Genomic DNA, 19,343 nt, shown 5'->3' with positions numbered 1-19,343 from the left:
CACACCTGTAAAGGATAAATAAGACATGAAAATATATTGGATTACTGCTCTCTTTATTTTTGAGACACAAATTGCACAAAACTAAGTCACAATGACCTCCTAGTAGCAAACACTCAGTTTAATTGCTATGCAGGTATATCAACCAGTTGCCACAACAAACAGTAGCCGTATCATCAAAACAAGAACTTTTACTCCTGTGTGTCATAATTAATGTCAGGACACATTTCCTGGTAGTACAGTGAACAACCTACAACAAATCTAGAAGCTCGACATTCTTTGAGATCAGTACGGCTTCCAAAACAATAATTGATTTTCTATTGAAAGCTGGTCAATTAGTACTGAATATGTGCACTAAAATAATTTTCAGCAACATTATTACATTAATGCATTCTTGTCAAGTCAATGGCTCCAACCGCTGACTGTAGAGTTAAAGCTATATACAGCATTATATTAATAATCTGCACTGAGAATATCTGGTGGAGCACACACTTCTAAACCTCTGGCTACTACAAAGTGTATAAATGTGTGTAGAAGCAATTTTATTCGAAAACAACATTGTTGTTATTTAATGAAAACTTGTGGGGGAACTTTTGTCGTCTTTACAGAGAGTTCAAAGGTCAGGAATAGTTGCAGAACAGAAAACTGGATCTGGGATTTAGTAACTTCCTCAAAAACACTTCATTGGATGTATGAAAATGTCTTTTCTTGCAAAATGTATCACCAACATTTTGGAAATCTGTAGCAAGTTTAAAAGAACTTGTTCTTTTAGGGTCCCATCTTCTGTCTTTAACTCTTACATTGTTGTGAGAGGGAAGACTACAAGGAGAATATTAGAGTTTATCAATAAAATTTAAATAATTTATCATACACTATTGGTAAATATGTTGACCTATTATATCACAGCAATATAACGGTGTATTGCACTGTACCACAAACATCACATAGAGGTTTGAGTGTGAAAGTTCATTTGTGACCGTGGGAACAGTAGTTTCACAAATTATCTTCACTCAAGGTCCACTTACAGGTTTTTTACTGAAGCTTTCAACCACAGCGTACAACCTTTTAGGTCACATTCAGACAGCAGTGTGAAAAAACTCCCCTTCCTCATTCATTTAAAGGGGACACCCCATTGACAGCTCTGGCACTGAGCCTGGGTCATCCAGCAAGGTGCTGTGTTGGCCAATCAAATACGTGCAAGCACACATTCCTGGTAGGTTGCTTTGTAATGTAAATGCTGTGTTCATACTGTTTAAAACGATTGCCACAACTTTCTAGAATTGTAAATTCATTCTTCATAATATTATAAACTAGTCAGTCTGATGTGCCTTTGAAATCATTGATCTGTTACTCTAATGTAACTCACTTATTGTATTTCATTATCTCAGAGGCGTCTGAAGCAACCCGCCCCCACCAACGCAGCCCCTTGCCTTTTTGTTTTTGGTCTCACCAACCACTACATCCTTGAACAGAGTTTGCTCAGTTGTCATTTGTGACATTAATAACAATTGGGTGTATATGGGGGGGTATGAATAGGGCAGGGTGAGACTAGAGTTGTGTTTGACAAATGAGCAAACTCCATCTGCTGATGTAAGCCATAAGATGTGGTTGAAAGCTAAAAAAAAAGAAATCTAGTAAGTGGACCTTGATTTAAGATTATTTCATATTTTTGTAAAACCACATACAGCTTTTATATCACAAATCAAAGTAGTCATGTGCACATGCACAAAACCTCAGTGGGTTAGGTGCTGGATACAAAAATCAATTAAATTGCAATACAAGGAGTATCTGCACACAAGAATCACAGCTTCCTTTAATTTTATTAGCAACATTTTGACCTACTACAGGTCTTCCTCAGGCAAACCTACCTGACAAAACCAGCCAATAAAATTGACGGGAGCTCTAACTCTGTGTGTGGGTACTCCTATTGCAGCAGCTTCTATATTATTCATCTCCAAGGAATTTTTAACAGTGTCGAAAAAGTGTCTCAGAACCTGAAGGTCTGACTGGGTTTGTTTCAGCCTCGCTCTGAGCTTTCTGCTCCTTGGCTGCGTGCATCTTTAGGTGCTTTTTAAGGGAGGATTGGTCAGTGTAGGTCTTGCCACACAGGCTGCAGAGGAAGACCTTCTCTTTGGTGTGGACCAGCTCGTGTCGCTTCAGGTGGCCTGACCTGCTGAAGCTCTTGCTGCAGTATGAGCAGCTGTACTCCTTCTCTCCTGTGTGAGTCCTCTGGTGCAGTTTAAGGCTGCTGGCCACCGTGAACTTCTTGCCACACTCTTTGCAGCTGTAGGGTCTTTCTCCTGTGTGCATCCGCATGTGTATGGTGAGGTGGCCTGCCTGGCTGAAAGTCTTCTTACACAGCTCACAGCTGTAGGGCCTCTCTCCAGTGTGAATCCTGTAATGTGTTTTGAGGTCACCCAAGCCATTGAACCGTTTCCCACACTGAGCGCAGCAGTATGGCTTCTCCCCAGTGTGGATCCTCTCATGTATACGCAGGTTTCCTGCATTACTGAAAGTTTTGCCGCACTCCTGGCAACTGTAAGGCCTCTCCCCAGTGTGAGTCCGCAAGTGGACCTTGAGCTGGTTGTGCTCGTTAAAGCGCTTTGCGCAGTGGGAGCAGGAATACGGCTTCTCTCCAGTGTGGATGCGTTTGTGTATCCTGAGCTGACTTGGATGTGCGTATGTTTTAGTGCAGATGTTGCAGCTATAGGGCCTTTCTCCTGTGTGGGTACGCTTGTGGGATTTGAGGAGGTCAGCCCGGCTAAAGCGTTTGCCACAGTAGCTGCAGCAGTGGGCCTTCTCACTGCTGTGAGTCTTGATGTGGATGTTAAGCGAGTTTGCTTGACTAAATGTTTTGGGACAGATGGGACAGCGCAAAAAGTTGTCACAAATCTCCAAAAACTCATCTGCAGGAACAGCAGGTGAATTATTTTCCTCCTGCCTTTTTACTTCTGGCTTCACAACCTGTCGGCTCGTTCCCTCAGGATCAATTTCTGATTCAGTGTAATATGTCAATGCATGCCTCTCTGATTTGTCATCGTCACCATACTGCAAGACCCCATTCTGCTCCTCTTCCTCTGTCTTAATAAAGTGTCCATCCTCATCCTTCACCATGTAGCTGTCAGAAACAATGGTGACTTTAACAGCATTGTCACTATCTCTGGAATCCTGTCCAACGCCTGAAGATGGCGGCAGAGGTGCATATGCATCACAACTGTCGTAACTGACCTCTGTGCTCTCGGTTTTTATGTGCTTCATTGTCAGATTGAGAAGGGATGAAGGCTGGGAGAGGTCCATAGCGCCGCTGTCATCCAGGTCAGGCTCCGTTTTTATGGATATCAAGGTTTGGGTGGACAAACCTACCTCTGACGTGTTCACACATGGTTGTTCTGCTATGTGATTAGTCTGCAGCACAAAAGAAGCAGAGGATACACGCTCCCTCATCTTGTCTTTGTGCCTCCTCCTGGAGCTCTTCTTGTCACTGCTGCATATTGATGTGGCGAACATGCCCTGGGAGGAGCTGATGGAAAGATTGCTCCATTCTGAGGTTGCACAGTTTTCAGCGGCATCTTGTTTGTGTACATCTGTGAAAATTAAAGGCCAACATAATGAACAAAATACACCGAGTGTAATTTAGAGTCTTACATAGTAATATGTAAGACAACAAAACAACAAAACAAATTTAACTGACTATAAGTCATCTGACTTGAGTATAGGCTCATTATAATTTCAAGCTGCATTAATTGATTTTTGGCCACTTTGGTGGCAGCAGAACAATCTGTAAACACAACATATAGATACATCTTGTTGCAATCTAGCACATCCAGCACAGACACAAAGCAACAGTAGCATTAATTTAGAGGGAGAGAAGAAAACACTTAAAAACACTAATACAATAAAGTAAGTGAACAAAATAAATAGTGGCCATAAAGGACTGTAGTCTAAATCCAGGCTGAAGAGCTAAGTGTTAAGTTTACATTTTAAGATAAACAGATTATGTCTGTCTGACATAAATGGATTGACACATATTTTGTTGCTGTGTGTGTTGTTTTAGTCAGGCTCAAACTGACAGTGTAGCAGACGCTGATTCATCAACTATCTATGAAACACTGAAACTCATACATGTTTTGATGCACTGTGTATGTAAAATTGTCTGTGTTGCATTGTGATAACAATGGTATTACATTACACTATAGTCATTACTGTATTACAAAGTGATCATGCATATACTGCTTCATAAACATTTGCAACACCCAGTTTTGAATGTGCTGAAACCTGCATTGTTTACGTCTGCTTGTGGTCTTCTGCTTTTTTTACTGTCATATTGCTACTTTTTATTTAAAGCCCCTCTCCACTCAAAAATGTGTTTCGCTTCTTGTTCCTACAGTTGAATGTTTAAGCTTCACTGTGTAGAATGATGTATGTGCAGAATTTGAAACTAGAAGGCTGTTTATCTGCTAAAAGTGGAAAGTTTCTCTGTGCTCATGGATAATCAAATTTTAAGGGTCCAATTTGGTCCAATCCTGGTCCAATATTTACACAAATGTGATGTAGAAATTTGAAGCCTGCAGTGCACAAACACTGAGAATGAACTTTACAGTGAAGTAGGAGACATCCTGTGTTCAACAGCAAAATATTTGAGATGAAATATATTTACATATTTATAGATTCTGTCATTTTAATGAAGAAGAAGGAACAGATATCATTTTAAGGATATTAACAATACGAATTTAACTTTTTTGTGGAAAAACTATATCAGACACACATTATTTTTCAAAGCAGTCTGCTTTACATACATGTCTGGAGGGGATCTTTAAGTCTAGTAAACACACACACAAACAGGCACAGTTTGTTGTCACTGCTGGGGCTGCTTGAACAAAAGGTCAGTGACCACATGAAGCTACAGTGGACAACAAACACAGACATGCTCCAATATTTACCGAGTGTAGGTGTTACGGTTTAACGAGTGACCGTGTTAACTGGTGACTTTTAGCCAGATGCGTCCACGGTTGTCGTGGTGACGGCAGCTGTTGAAAAGTCTTAAATTATTGAATATTCAATACAGTATATATTCGTCTGGTCCTTTTTATCATACATGATGTACAAGAAGCATTCACATCTCTTGTAGCTACTTTTAATGTAGGGAAACATATAGATTAGCAGAGCAGCTAGCGTCTAATGAGGAATTTAACATTATACAGGTTAATTGGTTGAATATGAGCTACTTTCCGACTGAGAATTAAAGTATAAAATCCCAAGGTAGGCTACGTTTTGTTTCCCACATTATAAAAAACACTATGAGAGGTGAATGCTTCTTGCTGAGCACAATTTAACTCTCGCAGTGGTTGGCGTAGATATTAATCACAGTTAACTATGTATTTTAAAATAACTGAGGTCAAATTACAGGCTTTTAAGAGGACAGGTACGTGTTCTGTTCGTGTTTTCAACAGCTGCCGTCACTATTGACTCTATGGTCACTACGAGCAACCATTCGGCCGAAAGTCACAAGGTAACACGGTCACTCGTTACACCGATACACCGGCCATCGTACCTCTAGCAGCAGACTCCGCAGCGCTCTTCTCTGCAAACAGCAGCCGTCTCAGGCCCTCATTTTCGGACTCGATCCTCTGTATTTTGCCCTGGTACTCGGACAGGGTCCTGTCCACTGAGTCCAGAATGTCGCTCACTGTCGCTTTAAAGATCTCATTCAGTGAAGACTCCAGGAGCATTTTCAGATCGTTGGCCATGTTAGACCGAGCGGCTGCGGCTGTGGAAACCTCACCAGGTGGTTTGTGCACAGCTGAAACTATCTGGACAAAAAAGAGGGTGTGTGCTGCTCTGCTGCCGTGTGCGGAACAGACAAAGCGGTGTGACAGTCGCTCGAAAGTGACGACGAGGAGAAGCTGGTGTTGTTTTGCTGGCGGCGCGCAGCTCTGCAGCGCCGCTGCTGGTGTGGAGTGCAACGTTAGACTAGCCGGGGCCTTAGCTAACGTTACTGTGAGACGTTTAGTTACACAAATAACCACCATGGTGTTAAAATAGTGTGTAAATAACAACAAGAAAAACTGGAAAAGTATAGCAGCACTATTGGGTTACTACCACTAACACCACTAGTATCACTACTACTATATTAGCTACTACAACTGCTAGCTAGAAGCAACTAACTTACAACTGCCAGGATGCTCACATAAATGCTAAGTAACGGTAATGCTAATACTTTAATAGCAACGGTTATCTTAATGCTATTCATGCTAATGACACTGATGCTAACTAGCACTAAAGTTGAAAACGCTACTAACAAGCATGCTCATGATACATAATGATTGAATGAATGTTGATGTTACACAATATTACTTAATGTGCTAATACTCTGTAGTTAACGACAAAAAAATAACTGAAACGCTAACGATAATTAGCGTTATATTAAAATGCGAAACGCCGGTGCTAATAGGATCATAATGCTTTTGCAAATGATGCTAACCGCTAATCAATTGAACGATTCTAACTCCAGTTAATGATGCAATCAATAATACAATCAGTAATACTAAAAATATAATGCTAAAGCCATTTCCAATTTAAATAAAACTTACAATTTAAATAGGTTACGTCAATGAAACACATAAAGACATTACTAAAGAAACAAGTTCAAATAAAAATAGAAGGAAAATGAGTATTAAAAGTAGAATGCTGCCTTTTTCTTATAGGTAACGTTAAGCCTAAAAAACAGTTTCATTACCCAGGACAATAGACTTTCCTACCTGACAGCCAGAAACTCAGCCAAGAAAGTGACAAAACTATTTGCAAGTCTGATGATTTGTGCACACTGAATCTGGATGCCTTCTGGTTTTACCACATCTTTCCTGCTGTTGTCATTTGCAGGAATGAAGTTGAGCCACTCCCCTCACCTGACTGGTATTTGCTTGCATTGCCCTCAGGGCAGTGGGTGTAGACTGAGGCCTCTCAGGTGTCTTTGAGCTCCTGAGTCATCTGCCAATCACAAAGGGTCTTTTCTTCCTCTTTGCTGCAACTCAGCAGCTTTCTCCTTTTATCCCTCCTCTGAATTCTCCCCTTTTTCTCTCCTAGCTGAATCTGCAGAGAGACGAGCAAGACGGAGGGGGAGACGGAAGTCTGATCTTGATCTATTCAAAATGGACAGGAAGCACAAAGAAGGAAGAGGACCGGGTCCAGACTAGGACTTGTGACTTGCATGTATTGTGTATGTGACACCACAGACTAAAAAGCTGCCTGGCTTAAAGAGAGTGTGGATGTGAGGCTTGTTTGTTGTGCGCAGCAGGTTCAGACACAATCAACTGAGGGGGTAATTGTATGCTTGTGTGTATGTATGTGTGCGAGTGAATGAGAAGGCAGTGCTCTTTGACAGTGCAACAGAGTTGTGTGTCTCTCCCTCCCACAAGACCTGACTTAAAACCTCACAAGCTGGCTGATCATATGATGTTGCTGCAGAGAGCCTGAAGGGTGGTAAGTCATGCTTCACAGTTGAAAAGATTCCTTTTAATGAGATCGTTTTGTTCTTTGAGGCTTGAAAATGTTGAAATTAATGTGTGCGCCATGTTCACTGGTGGTAATGAATGACATACTAAGCAGTGTGTATCCTCTATTGACAGATTCTATTATTATATACATGCACACATTCATTCGCTCTTTCAGAACTTTCACTTCAACTAGTTTAGCGATGTTCCCCTATTTATTTTTTTCTTCTCTGTTATATGTTTTTTTTTTAGAATTTGTACTTCTCCTTATTATTGTGTTAACATCCCCTTAAGGCTATGATGTGCAGTATAAACTTCCTATGTATTGTAAGAAACTTCTCTTGGTATTTTCCATTTAGGGTAATCTACAGTGCATCTGGATTATATTAGATTTGGCTGAAAATATCCTAATTTATTCTTGTCTTCTATTTGAGGAGGCTGAAAAAGTGTTTCTTTATGGAACTCTTTGCAGTCATCTGTGTATTTTTTTTCTACAGTTTTTATCATCAACAATGGCACCAAGGATAACATCACACAGAGAAGATTAACTGTGTGATCATGTGAAACACTATTTTTTATATAATTAAATGTAATCAGTACTGTATAATGACAGAAGGGTCCAAATAATTTTAAATTCAGCCAACTTGAAAACCTCTAGAAAGATAATACTGGATTTAAAATGTTTAATAGAATTTAATTTACAGTATCACCACTTTTTTTTTTAGTTCCTCACTGATTCATTTACAGTTGATTGTCGTTGTTAGTCTCGGATAACTCTCGAACACGAAGCACTCTTTGCACCCTTACAGGAACTGAGAAGTGAGCACCCACACAGGAAATGTGGTCAAGGTCTGTCCCGGATGTTGGTTGCATGACGTGAATTATGAAGATAGAGAGAGAGATATATAAAAAAAAGTGTAACAGAAAGGGAGTTGTAGATGAAGGTGAGTTCAAACTGCAGCAGTCAGAATATGTATTTATCACAGTACAAGCAGGGATTATTATTTTTTTTGTTAATGTTCTTTTTCTGGCCTTGGCATTGTTCGGAGAGATGTCCTCGCTTTGTGATGGCAACATGATGTGAACACATGTTTTGACTCTTCCACGGTCTTATCCATCAGCCAGGGTCACAGTGCGGCGTGGCGATAATATGATAAACATAGGACGCAGACAGTTAAACTGCACACCAGAAACAACTCCTCAGCCCCACCCTCTCAATCCGCATCAAACACCTCTATCTGCCTCTCTTTCCTTCTGCCTCTCTCACTTGCTCGAATGATTTTCTTTGTCTGTGGTCAGGAAGTAGAAATGTGCGTCTGGTAAGATTTCAGTCATTGCATTTAAGTCATTGCACTGTGCATCTGTGAGTCTACGCCAAAAAATAATTAAGAAAACGAGTCAAATGAACAGCATGGAATAAAAAACAGACAAAAACTTTCTGCAGTCAGGATTATGGTGGTGAGTGTGTATAGTATTTTTGTGCTACGTGTTCTGTATGAATGATTTTATGTCAGTTTTGCTTTTGCAGGGTGATGTGTAATGTGTAATGTGTTAAATTTACTCTTTATCACAGATGAACAGAAAAAAACAGAGCCACTGTTTAGACAGCCCATTTCTGAATTATCAATACTGCTCTACAATCAAGTATAGTAGAGTCTTATGAATGGCTTTTTTGTCTATCAGCTAATCAGATGTTACTCCTGGAGATTCGCCCAACTTGTTTTTTTTTAAATCTAGCATTTAAATAGATCATGATGAACCACTTTATTTTATTTTGTTGTAATACAACTTCAGGCTTTTCCAGCCACATGTGTCTGACTGAAAATTCAAGGGAAGAGCTTGTCATGTTGCTTCAGAGGTGGGTGTGGTTAAATATTTTTTAACATTTGTTGGTTAACATGTTTTCTTTTGTCACAGATCTGTGAATGGGGCTATTGGAGTCGGTATCACACTTCAGGATCTTACATTTATGTGACCTTACAAGATGATCATCCTTCTTACAGCAGAGGAGGACATTTTGTAGCCTGACAGCATTTACAGCTACAACATCTTTCACCCACAAACACCCCGACAGCTACACTGACTGAGGGAGACGCTCATGGAGGAAGAAAATTTGAGCTCCTCTCTGCCAGATATTACAGATTCAGTCCTTCAACAGCCTCAGCAAGACTCATATACCTCTACAGACCACCCATACATCAATGGAGAACAGGAGGCTATTGTGTCAGAGGTGCAGATAAATGAGGAACACGGGACAGAACAGCTTCATGTCTCCCTAAAGGGAGGACAGGAGAGTCCTGAGGAGGCTGGACAGGAGAATCTTGAGGAGGCTGGACAGGAGAATCCTGAGGAGGCTGGACAGGAGAATGTTGAGGAGGCTGGACAGGAGAATCCTGAGGAGGCTGAGCAGGAGAATGCTGAGGAGCCTGAGCAGTGGGAGCAAATAATATGGCCGGTGCGCCCCATGAGCATTACCACTGCTCCACTTTCCTTTGCCACAGTGCAGTGGGACATGCCCGATACTGCCTCAGAGACGCCCTCTCTCATAATTGACAGCAGCTTAGCCAATGAGCTGGACTCTGGCAGTGTGATGAGTAGAGACACCACTTCCCCGTCACTTCAGCAATCTCAAGACGTTAATGCTGAGCTTTTAACACAAGAGGACCGAGAGGAGCAGGATGGGAGTGAATCGTGGCTTTTTCTGAACTCAGATCAAGAATTCGCTGGAAATGGCTCTGAGGTATGTACTGTGTGTGAAGAGAGGCAGGAAGAGATGTCATGTAATGCTGCTGTTCTTTAGAATTTGGTCTATTTATTTTTTGAAGATGATTTTTTCAGGCTGTTGCCCTAATTTGACAGACAGTGTAGAGACAGAAAATGTAGGGCGAGAGAAAGAGGGGTATGACATACAGTGTAGGTCCCTTGGCAAGGAGTTGAAGTGTGGATGTTGTGGTTTTGTGGTATTCGCCTTAACCATGAGGCCACCAGGGTGCCTGGAATTCTGTCTATTTCTGTGTGTATAAACACCTTTAGCTACAATTTCCTGTGTCATCAGCCCATCTTTCACTGAGTGTAGACTTGACTTGGGCCTCGCCACCTCAAGTCTTTATCTGTTTAGATCTTCATGTGTAGGTTAATGTAATAAGTTTAGCATACGTGGGAGGAATAGTGCGGAAATAATGTCGCTCAGATGAGGCTCAGAGGGCAGCCTCTTACTCATGATACCACCGGCAATCACAAGTTTTCTCACACAACTTTCATGAAAGTTCATGATCGATGCCCTGTGTTGCAATTTCCAGCCATGTGATGCTGTAGATGTGCAAGAGGCAGCAACACAGGAAAAGGAAGACTCAACGCATGAGCTGTTAGATGGCAACAGTGGTACGTAATACTCAGCGCAACACATTTTAATTAAATAGCACATGTTTCTATCGTAGTTGCTTGCTGTTATTTGAGAATAACATTCATGATTCTTTTGTAGTTTTGTGTAATTCTGGCCTGTTTATGTAAATTAGAAATGAGTTTTGGTTTAACTGCTTAACTGTCATGTTCACCTGTTTCTGTAAGATCCTCCAGATACCCCTCTAAGGACAGATTCAGAAGAAGAGCAAGGACACTCAGATGCGTCAGACGCCGTTGAAACTGTGGACTTAATTGATATTCTTGAGGATATCGAAAGCTCGGAGGATGACACGGACAGTATTATAGATTTAAGACCAGAAGCACAACAGGATCTAGACGTTCTGTCTAGTGAGACAGACTCAGAGGAAGAGAAAACTTCGGTTAATAGTGTCAAGACTGAAGAAGACAGGGAGGAAGGAGGCGTGGTTGAAGAGGAGCCAAGTGAGACAAACTTGTCCTGTAATGAAGAAAGTGGAGAGGAAAACACTGTTAGCTGTCTGAATGATGTGTGAGTATCATGGACTTTCTGTGCTTTCATTATGTTAAATACATGCTATATAACAGTAACTACATTGCGTATTTCATCCGCATTTTGTAGGGAGGCTCCTATAGAGCCGCAACCAACTGACAATACTGGACTAGCTATAAACCCAGATAAGCTAATTAATTTGCAACAGTCAGATATTTCGGAGGAAAGTCTGCACTCTGGGACTGAAGAGGACATAGAGGTAATAGAACGGTCACATGAAGATCCTGCAAGTCAGACTGAAGAGCCAGAAATGTGCGAAGATGTAGATGAGGAGGTGGACCCTGAACAGTTAGAGGCTGCTCAACAACAGGACAACAACGAAGAACCATCGATACAGGAGGCAGATAATGCAGAGAGGATAGAAAACTCTCAAGAGATACCAGAGCTGACTGAAAAACCGGAGAGTACAGGTTGTTCAGAGCAACAAGATTGTGACCAAACGACTCCACAGGAGGTAGAGCCGACAGTGCAGCCTGAACACGCAGAGTCCGAGCAGCTCACGTTGACTGAAGAGTCTGAGCAGATCCAGGCAGAGGAGCAGCACTGTGAAGAGTCTGACCAGTCGCAACATCTGGAAGAGTCACCACAAATGGAAACAACAGAACAGTCAGCCCAAACTGGAAATTCTGACCAGGTAGACGACTCCACTCAGTCAGAGCAGACAGTTTGTGTCGAAGCAAAAGACCCTGAAGTGGCAGAGCAGCAAGAACAGACGGAGCCATCAGAGCAGAATGAGCAGTCGCTGCAAACGACCGACTTGTCTCAGCCAGCACTTTCGGAGCAGTTTGTGGAACCAGACAAGACAGATGAGTCAGAAATAACAAAACAGCTGTCTACTGAAACAGAGGTTGCACAGCAGACAGCAGAGGCTGAGTTAAATCAGAAGACGTCTAATCAGGCTGAAGAAGTGGGAGGAACAGTTTTGGCAAACGGTGAGCAACCCAAACCCACAGAGACAGCGGTGCCCCATATGAATGGAGGTGATATGGAGAAAGACATGGCCCGTCGCCTTGCTGAGCGGCTCCATAAGCTGGACGGGATCCAACGTGTAGATGTGGTGAAGCACATAGACAAAGAGTAAGCACACATTTTATATGTTTCATTTTTTTGGTTTTTGGTGTTATGAGCAAAGCTGCAGCAGCAGACAGTTTTTCTGCTGCCGTAGAAAGAAACTGGTGCAGATGTGTGTAAATGTCAAGCAGAGCATCATCGAAAACACTGTCACAGAGGCTGCTATGGATACTGCATACTGATATAACATTTATGAGGTACTCACCAGGTTTTACACATTACAATCAGTTTACCTGTCATAGCTCAGCCTATTAAAGCAGTTGTTAAATGTCCTCTGTGGTTTTGGAGGAGCTCTCTAACGTCTGAGAAAATAACCCCGGTGATGCTTATCTTCTGCCTGCTTATCTCGAACTGGGCTTGGAGTTTTTCCACATTTTTTCATAGAAAGTCTGTTTAACAAATTAGAAGTGTTGAGGCTGAAAGAAAGATGTGGGCATGGAGCCAGGGAGAGATGCAATTTAAAATCTGTTTAATAGTTCCACAATTTTATGTAAGTGCAACACTAAATCGCTGAAATACCCCTTTAATTTGTGATACAGGACTGCTGTACATGTCATCATGTTATTTTGGTTATAGTTGTCATCACATTTGGATACAGTAGCTAAAAAAAAGTCCTTCCCTGTTCTTAAAATTCACATTACGGTTAAACTTTTTGACAGTTTGTGAAATAAACAGAATTCCTCTATTGCCATCAGATTCAAGACGTCACATGATTTTTTTTATCCAGACCACATCCTCCTCCTCCTTTGTCACCGGTTCAAATTAAACGAGGCATTAAAGCTCTAATAATCATCCCCAAATATTGTCCCATTATTAATATCAAGATACTGAGTTAAACATGAGCTATACTTGAATTTTGAAACAGAACTTCTTTAGATGAATATAAAACTGATTGTCATTTCTAAGAATTAAAATGGTGATAACTGAATGTTTTTTTTCTCTCTGCAGTAATGACTTCAGTCGCTCTGTCGGAGAGGAATACCTCAAATTTTTTGACTTCACCGGGCAAACTCTGGATCATGCCTTGAGGTAAGAGTTACAGAGGTGGAGCTTGGGTTGCATGCAGCGACATCTCAGAAGGCTCATAAATGTTTTATTCTCTTTCGGTTTCCTTCTCTCAGGTCTTTTCTGAAAGTGGTTATACTGATAGGAGAGACCCAGGAGAGAGAGCGAGTGCTGCAGCATTTCTCCTGCCGCTTCCATCAGTGCAACCCGGACGCCTTTTCCTCTTCAGGTGAGGATCTCTTTACTTTTTTACTCGATATTGTTTCCTGCTCAGAGATACGGCAGTGTGTGCTCACATGTGACAAGATGCATGTGTCATTTTCCCTCTTTTTTTTTTTTTTTTTTTTACATCCTCAGAGGCTGTGTTGGCTCTCACATGTGCTTTGATGCTTCTCAACACTGACTTGCATGGACAGGTGGGGAAACATTTATGACTGTAACAGAAATGAGTAATGACATCTTAAATCTTGTTTTGACATGGCATTTTATTACCAGGTGATTTGTATGTGTGTGTGAGTCATTTCGTTAACCGCATGTTTTGTGTGTTTTAACAGAATGTAGGAAAATGCATGTCCTCCTCTAAGTTTGTGTCCAACCTGGATGGGATGAATGATGGGGAAAACTACAGCAAAGACCTCCTGAAAGTAAGGCTTTAGTTGATATTTTTAGACCCATTTAAATGAGCAAAGCCAAGTCCAAGTAGGTGGAAAGATTATTAAACTTTCTCTTCTCCATCTGCATTTCAGAGTCTTTACAATTCCATTAAGAGTGAACCACTGGAATGGGCTGTGTAAGTGGACGGTTTTCATTTTCACCTTGAAACTTGATTTGCCTCTCCCTCTCTCTTATCACATCCCTCACATATATAATCTCACACATAATCATTTTCTTTTGCGTGCTAAAGTGATGAGGAGGAGCTGAGGAGCTCCGTGTTTTCAGAGGACGGCACGGATGACGCAACGCTGCGGTCAAAGAGTAACCCCTTCCAGGATGTTCCACATGACAAGAAGGCCTCAGTGGTCAAACAGGGTTTCCTGCAGAGAAAGCTCCACGCCGATATCGATGGCAAACGCAGTGAGTGAGACGCAACAACAAATGGATTATGTGTTTGTCAGCTATATTCTGTCTCGCCTTTAAGGACGGTAATTTATTTGAAGGCAGAGTCTGTGATTTAGTTAATGTGACATTAAAAAATCTAAACCGATGTTGGATATCATCTCAGACGGGGTTTGGTGTGGGTTCATGTGCAGAAAGAAAACATTAGAATGATGTTTTTTAATTCTGATGTTTGGCTTTGCTATGGCGTCTGAAGAGGAGGATGTGTATTGTAACATGGCTGTAAAAATACGGGCAGCTGGCAACAGAAAATATCAAGAATATAGTCAGTAAAGCTACGATTTTACCCAAAATTTTTATTTCAAAAGAGAACACTTAGTTTTACTAAATAAAATTATTTTGGAATAGGGCTGTGCGATATGACGGTATCGTGTGACGAGAGAAAAACGTTTAGTTGTGTCACAAATCACCCTCTTTACACCAATATTTTTCGTCATTTGGAGTCTGTCCATCTTTTACGCGGATTACATTGATAAATTACTGTTCTTGGCTTTTTACTCACAAAGCTTTTATTGTACTTACAGTAACGTAACAAGTTTAGTTGTCGTCAGCTCTCCAGCTCTGTCTGTCTCTCCTCTGCTGCGCTGCACACACACGGACTGCTCAGGCCTGCTCGCAGTGAACCACAGAGACCAGAGGAAACTAGCACGACCATAAATGACAGCAAAACGCAGTAGAGACAATCTTTATTGATGTTATTTACCTAATTTATGTGCACTCATTTCATTTCAGGTCAGTGTGAGAGTCTCTGCTGCGTTTTGCTGTCATTTATGGCTGTGCTAGTTTCATCTGCCCTAGTTAAATGCTTAACTTTAGAGCTGAAACAATTAATCGATTTAACTGATGGTTCACTGTGAGCCCTCCGTGTGTGTGCAGCGCGGTGAACTAGGTGAAGTACTCGAGTTGACGACAACTATACTCGTTACTTTAAGTGCAATAAAAGCTCCACAAGTAAAAAGCCAATAATTTAATTTAGTCCATGCAAAAGATGGACAGACGGGTGGAGCACGGACCATTTATTCTTTGAATTTACAGAAAAGTTGCTATATTGGGTATCGTTATTGGGATATGAGATTTTGGTCATATCACACAGCCCTATTTTGGATTATTGAAGTTATTTCATCGACTGAATCAATTCTGAATCCACAGTTGACCTCAGGAGGCAAAACTCTCATGTCTTACCTGTCAAAATGAGGTTACATCCACAGTAATACGTATGCCTAGCGTCCACACTACTCACAACACTACTACATTTTCGAACCTCTAAAACTGAGACTTTTGAAAACGCCGCTGATCCCTTTTTAGTTTGAAAACTCCCGGCGTGTCCTTCCCTGATTCGTCAACTCCCAATCTATGTTTTCCACCACCTTGAATGCCTTATACTTGCGTTACCTTCAGTAACATTTCCATCTCGTCGTCGGTCCTAGCAAAGAAATCTCTGGTCTTACTTTTCACTGTTGCTCATTGCTGTTCTTCCTCTGTAGTATTTTCTACAACTAAGCAACCAATCACAAAGTAGACAAACTGCTGTAAAAATAAGGGTACGCACATGCCCAGTGTACATGAATGGTCATGTGATATGCATTTTCGGGCGTGTTAGTATGGACGGAAATTATTTCTGAAACAGTGTTAAAATGCTCGTGTGGTCGGAGATCTTTAAAATGAAAATGTAGTGTCGATGTAGTCTGAGAAAGCAAACGAGATGTGGCAGTGGTGTAATGAGATTTAATGTTTAATTTAATTTGCTTTTTGTTTCAATTAATCTTCATTTCATGCAAATTATTTTTTTTTGGGTAATGCAGTTAACATTATTCACTCCCAGAAGAAATACACACTGGATTAGCACTAGTGTTAGTTAAAGAAATAAAGAAATCAAATAAAATTTCAACTAATTATATTCTGTATAGTTGAGATACTTCTTGGACATTTTGATAATGCTGTAGACAGCAACAGTTGTTGAATCCTGCATTTGAATAATTTCTATTTGAGTTGTAATGATGTTAAGTTCTGGTTCGTGTGTTTTAGCTCCGTGGGGGAAGAGAAGCTGGAAGACTTTCTGTGGAGTGCTAAAGGGAATGGTCCTCTACTTACAGAAGGTCAGTAATGTTTTGTACCTTCATGCAAGTATGATTTTATATACTTTATTATTGTTAATATATTTCTGTAATGACTCCTCTTATGTCTGTGTGTGTGTGTGTGTGTGTGTATCAGGATGATTATAGGAAGGATCAGCAGATTAATGAGGAAGTGGTGAGCGTGCACCACTCCCTGGCAGAGCAGGCAGCCGACTACACCAAGAAGCCGCACGTCTTCCGTCTGCAGACTGCTGACTGGAGGGTTTTCCTCTTTCAGGCCTCGTAAGTTGCAGCACAGCTGGAATATTCATTTATGTGTGTGCGCGCGTGTGTGTTCGGCACTCACAGCGCTGCTTGTTTTCCTCTCAGATCCAAAGTGGAGATGAATTCATGGATCAGCCGCATTAACCTGGTTTCGGCTCTTCACTCCTCGCCTCCGTTCCCTGCAGCTGTCGGCTCCCAGAGGAGGTTCTGCAGACCGATCCTGCCCGCCTCACAGTCTGCTCAGACTCTGGTACACACTCCCACCTGTATTTGATTTCATTATCAGTATTAGTATTAGTATCAGTATATTAGTATTGTTTTTACTGAATCAAATTTATTTTTAAACCAAGTATGACTGTTTTCAAAAGTCTTCCCCTCCTTGTTATGATGTTGTGCATATCTCCTCTTTCTGTCATCCTACTTCTCTTTTTTTTTCTCCTTTCTGATGAAAAACGTCAAAAATAACTTATGTGCTGATTCATGTGATGATGGAACATCTAAAGTCACAATGCAATGAAAAAGCTTATTTTTACCGTTTAACTAATGATCATAATACACTTACACTTAATCACACTGTGCACAGTTTCCATGATACACATCTGTACTGTAAACTTTCCTGCTTGCTTCACGTCTCCTTCTTGAGACAGGGGTAATAACTTTGGATTTGCATAAACTGATTTACGTGAAACCTTTTTATCTGTTTCTCTGTCCTGCTTCCTGTCCAGGAGCGTCAGCTGCAGTCTCATGCAAGAATGCTGGAGTCCTTCAAAGCAGACCTGTTGTACCTGCAGGAGAACCAACCAGAGAGCAAGAAAGCCAAAGCCAAGGAGCTGGAGGAGCGTCGTGTCAGAGCGGAGTACTTGCAGCACGAGGTAGAGTAGGGTGTTGTGAGTTAGAGAGTGTGTATATGAGTGTTTGTACTGCTGATGAGCATCTCTTGAACGTCTCCTGCATCTCTTCTTCAAACCTCACAGATGTGTCGATATGAGATCTACATCCAGATGCTAGAGGCCTGGAAGAGCTTGAATAAGACAGATGACAGCGCGTTGAGCACCACAGACCTGAGCCTGTTTGATAAAGCCGTGTGTGCAGACTCTGCGGGCGAGGAGGAGGACGAGGAAGGCGGGCTGAAAAGGGCCTACTCCAGCCCTTCTTTGGAGCTGGAGACGGCTGCTCCAACTGTGATCAAAGTCAGACGCAATATCTCTGAAAGACGGACTTATCGCAAGGCCATCATTCCCCGATTGCAGAAAGAGGTCTGAAAAGTGATAACTTGACTTGTTTATGGTACTTTGAAAATGCTGATTTTACATATTTCTGTCTTGAGCAGATGGGACCTTTAGTTTTTACAGCTTGAAATGATTTGTGGAAGCAGAGAAAGTCACATCTGTCTCAGCAAGTTATTCTTTGTCTCAGTTTTTCAGCATTTTTAGCTTGTGCACTTTTAGAAAAATAAACCTCAGGGAATCCTGAACCTTCAGAGGAAAGGGGAGAACCTGACTCATTGGTCGAATGACTCAGAATATCTGGACCTAATTTATTTACTTTTGTTATGACTCGGGTCTGGTGGTTTCATTTGTTTTATGTTATGCAAAACTGTGCCTTCACAATGTAAACCACAAGAGGGAGCTGTAGCACAGGATATCTCGGAGTGAATGTAGGGGACAGGATGTGCTGTCAGTTACTGATTGTGTCCTATTTGCACTTTTGCTATTTTAGATATTGTGTATAAAAATGTTCATTTGTCACATTTATTTTGTTCATATGAAGGTTTTATTTCCTAAATGTTGTGTATTTGTTTCTGTTTGGGGAAAAACAGACAGTTATTCAATATTGGAGAGACTGGTGATGATATAAACACTTGTGTTCTCAGGGCCTGTAATTCAGTTGTTTTGCTTCCCTTATTTGATGACAGTAAATTGCAGTCATTCAAACTTTCGTTACTTGGATACAGGTTTTGTGAGCTGTCATATCAGAATATCTGCAAAAAAAAAAAGGCTTGAAGTGTGTACAAGATATGTAATAAAAGATGAAGAAGCTTGATTTTTTTCAGCAAAAGTCAGTATTAAAATGTTGCTTTTGTAACATCGTCAGCATGTTATTTGTTCAGTGTGTTTTTAAAAAAAAAAACATTCATACATCAAATCTGATTTTGTTGCATTTTTCACAAAAACTGAAAATCTGTTTTATTTTTAACAACCCAGTAACACAAGGCTGCAATTATATCACCTTTTTTCTTTTAGCTTAATGAGAAAATGTACTTTCGTATCTCAAAATATATCTATTTGGGTATAAAATCCTCTGTTTCACACAGAACTCAGAAACTGAGCTTAAGGAGGACGAAGTCATTTAAAATATTGATCAGTGTGTCGCAGACCGATCAAACTCAGCATC

The 19,343-nt window shown here is 41.0% G+C and overlaps 2 protein-coding genes across 6 annotated transcripts; one reads left to right on the top strand and one right to left on the bottom strand.

Annotated features, from left to right (window-relative positions):
• Window positions 1-34: 34 nt before the first annotated feature.
• On the bottom strand, window positions 35-6,837 carry LOC121885254 (zinc finger protein 771). Of its 2 annotated transcripts, XM_042394532.1 has the most exons (3): window positions 6,756-6,837; window positions 5,549-5,807; window positions 35-3,581 (listed from the first exon to the last, which is right to left on the bottom strand). In XM_042394532.1, exons 2-3 carry the CDS (start codon window positions 5,742-5,744, stop codon window positions 1,963-1,965), a joined length of 1,815 nt encoding a protein of 604 aa, XP_042250466.1. In that variant the 5' UTR covers window positions 5,745-5,807; window positions 6,756-6,837; the 3' UTR covers window positions 35-1,962. The 2 variants fall into 2 exon arrangements, with proteins under 2 accessions (XP_042250466.1, XP_042250467.1); XM_042394533.1 differs by lacking the exon at window positions 5,549-5,807 and having other exon boundaries at window positions 6,756-6,835.
• LOC121885253 (PH and SEC7 domain-containing protein 2) lies at window positions 5,836-19,042 on the top strand. 4 transcript variants are annotated; one of them, XM_042394528.1, is made up of 18 exons: window positions 5,836-6,961; window positions 7,081-7,476; window positions 8,297-8,431; window positions 9,405-10,227; window positions 10,787-10,868; window positions 11,055-11,397; window positions 11,488-12,495; window positions 13,438-13,518; window positions 13,611-13,723; window positions 13,852-13,910; window positions 14,049-14,138; window positions 14,241-14,284; window positions 14,399-14,568; window positions 16,636-16,706; window positions 16,822-16,967; window positions 17,055-17,199; window positions 17,675-17,821; window positions 17,924-19,042. In XM_042394528.1, the coding sequence occupies exons 4-18, from the start codon at window positions 9,586-9,588 to the stop codon at window positions 18,209-18,211; spliced, it is 3,429 nt and encodes a 1,142-aa protein (XP_042250462.1). In that variant the 5' UTR covers window positions 5,836-6,961; window positions 7,081-7,476; window positions 8,297-8,431; window positions 9,405-9,585; the 3' UTR covers window positions 18,212-19,042. The 4 variants fall into 4 exon arrangements, with proteins under 4 accessions (XP_042250462.1, XP_042250463.1, XP_042250465.1 ...); XM_042394529.1 differs by having other exon boundaries at window positions 5,836-7,213; window positions 7,413-7,476; XM_042394531.1 differs by lacking the exon at window positions 8,297-8,431 and having other exon boundaries at window positions 5,836-7,213; window positions 7,413-7,476.
• Window positions 19,043-19,343: the final 301 nt, after the last annotated feature.

Source organism: Thunnus maccoyii, chromosome 19 (genome assembly GCF_910596095.1).
Source record: "Thunnus maccoyii chromosome 19, fThuMac1.1, whole genome shotgun sequence".
NCBI lineage: Eukaryota > Metazoa > Chordata > Actinopteri > Scombriformes > Scombridae > Thunnus > Thunnus maccoyii.
The sequence above is the reverse complement of the archived record's forward strand: the minus strand, read 5'-3'. Positions and strand labels throughout refer to the sequence as shown.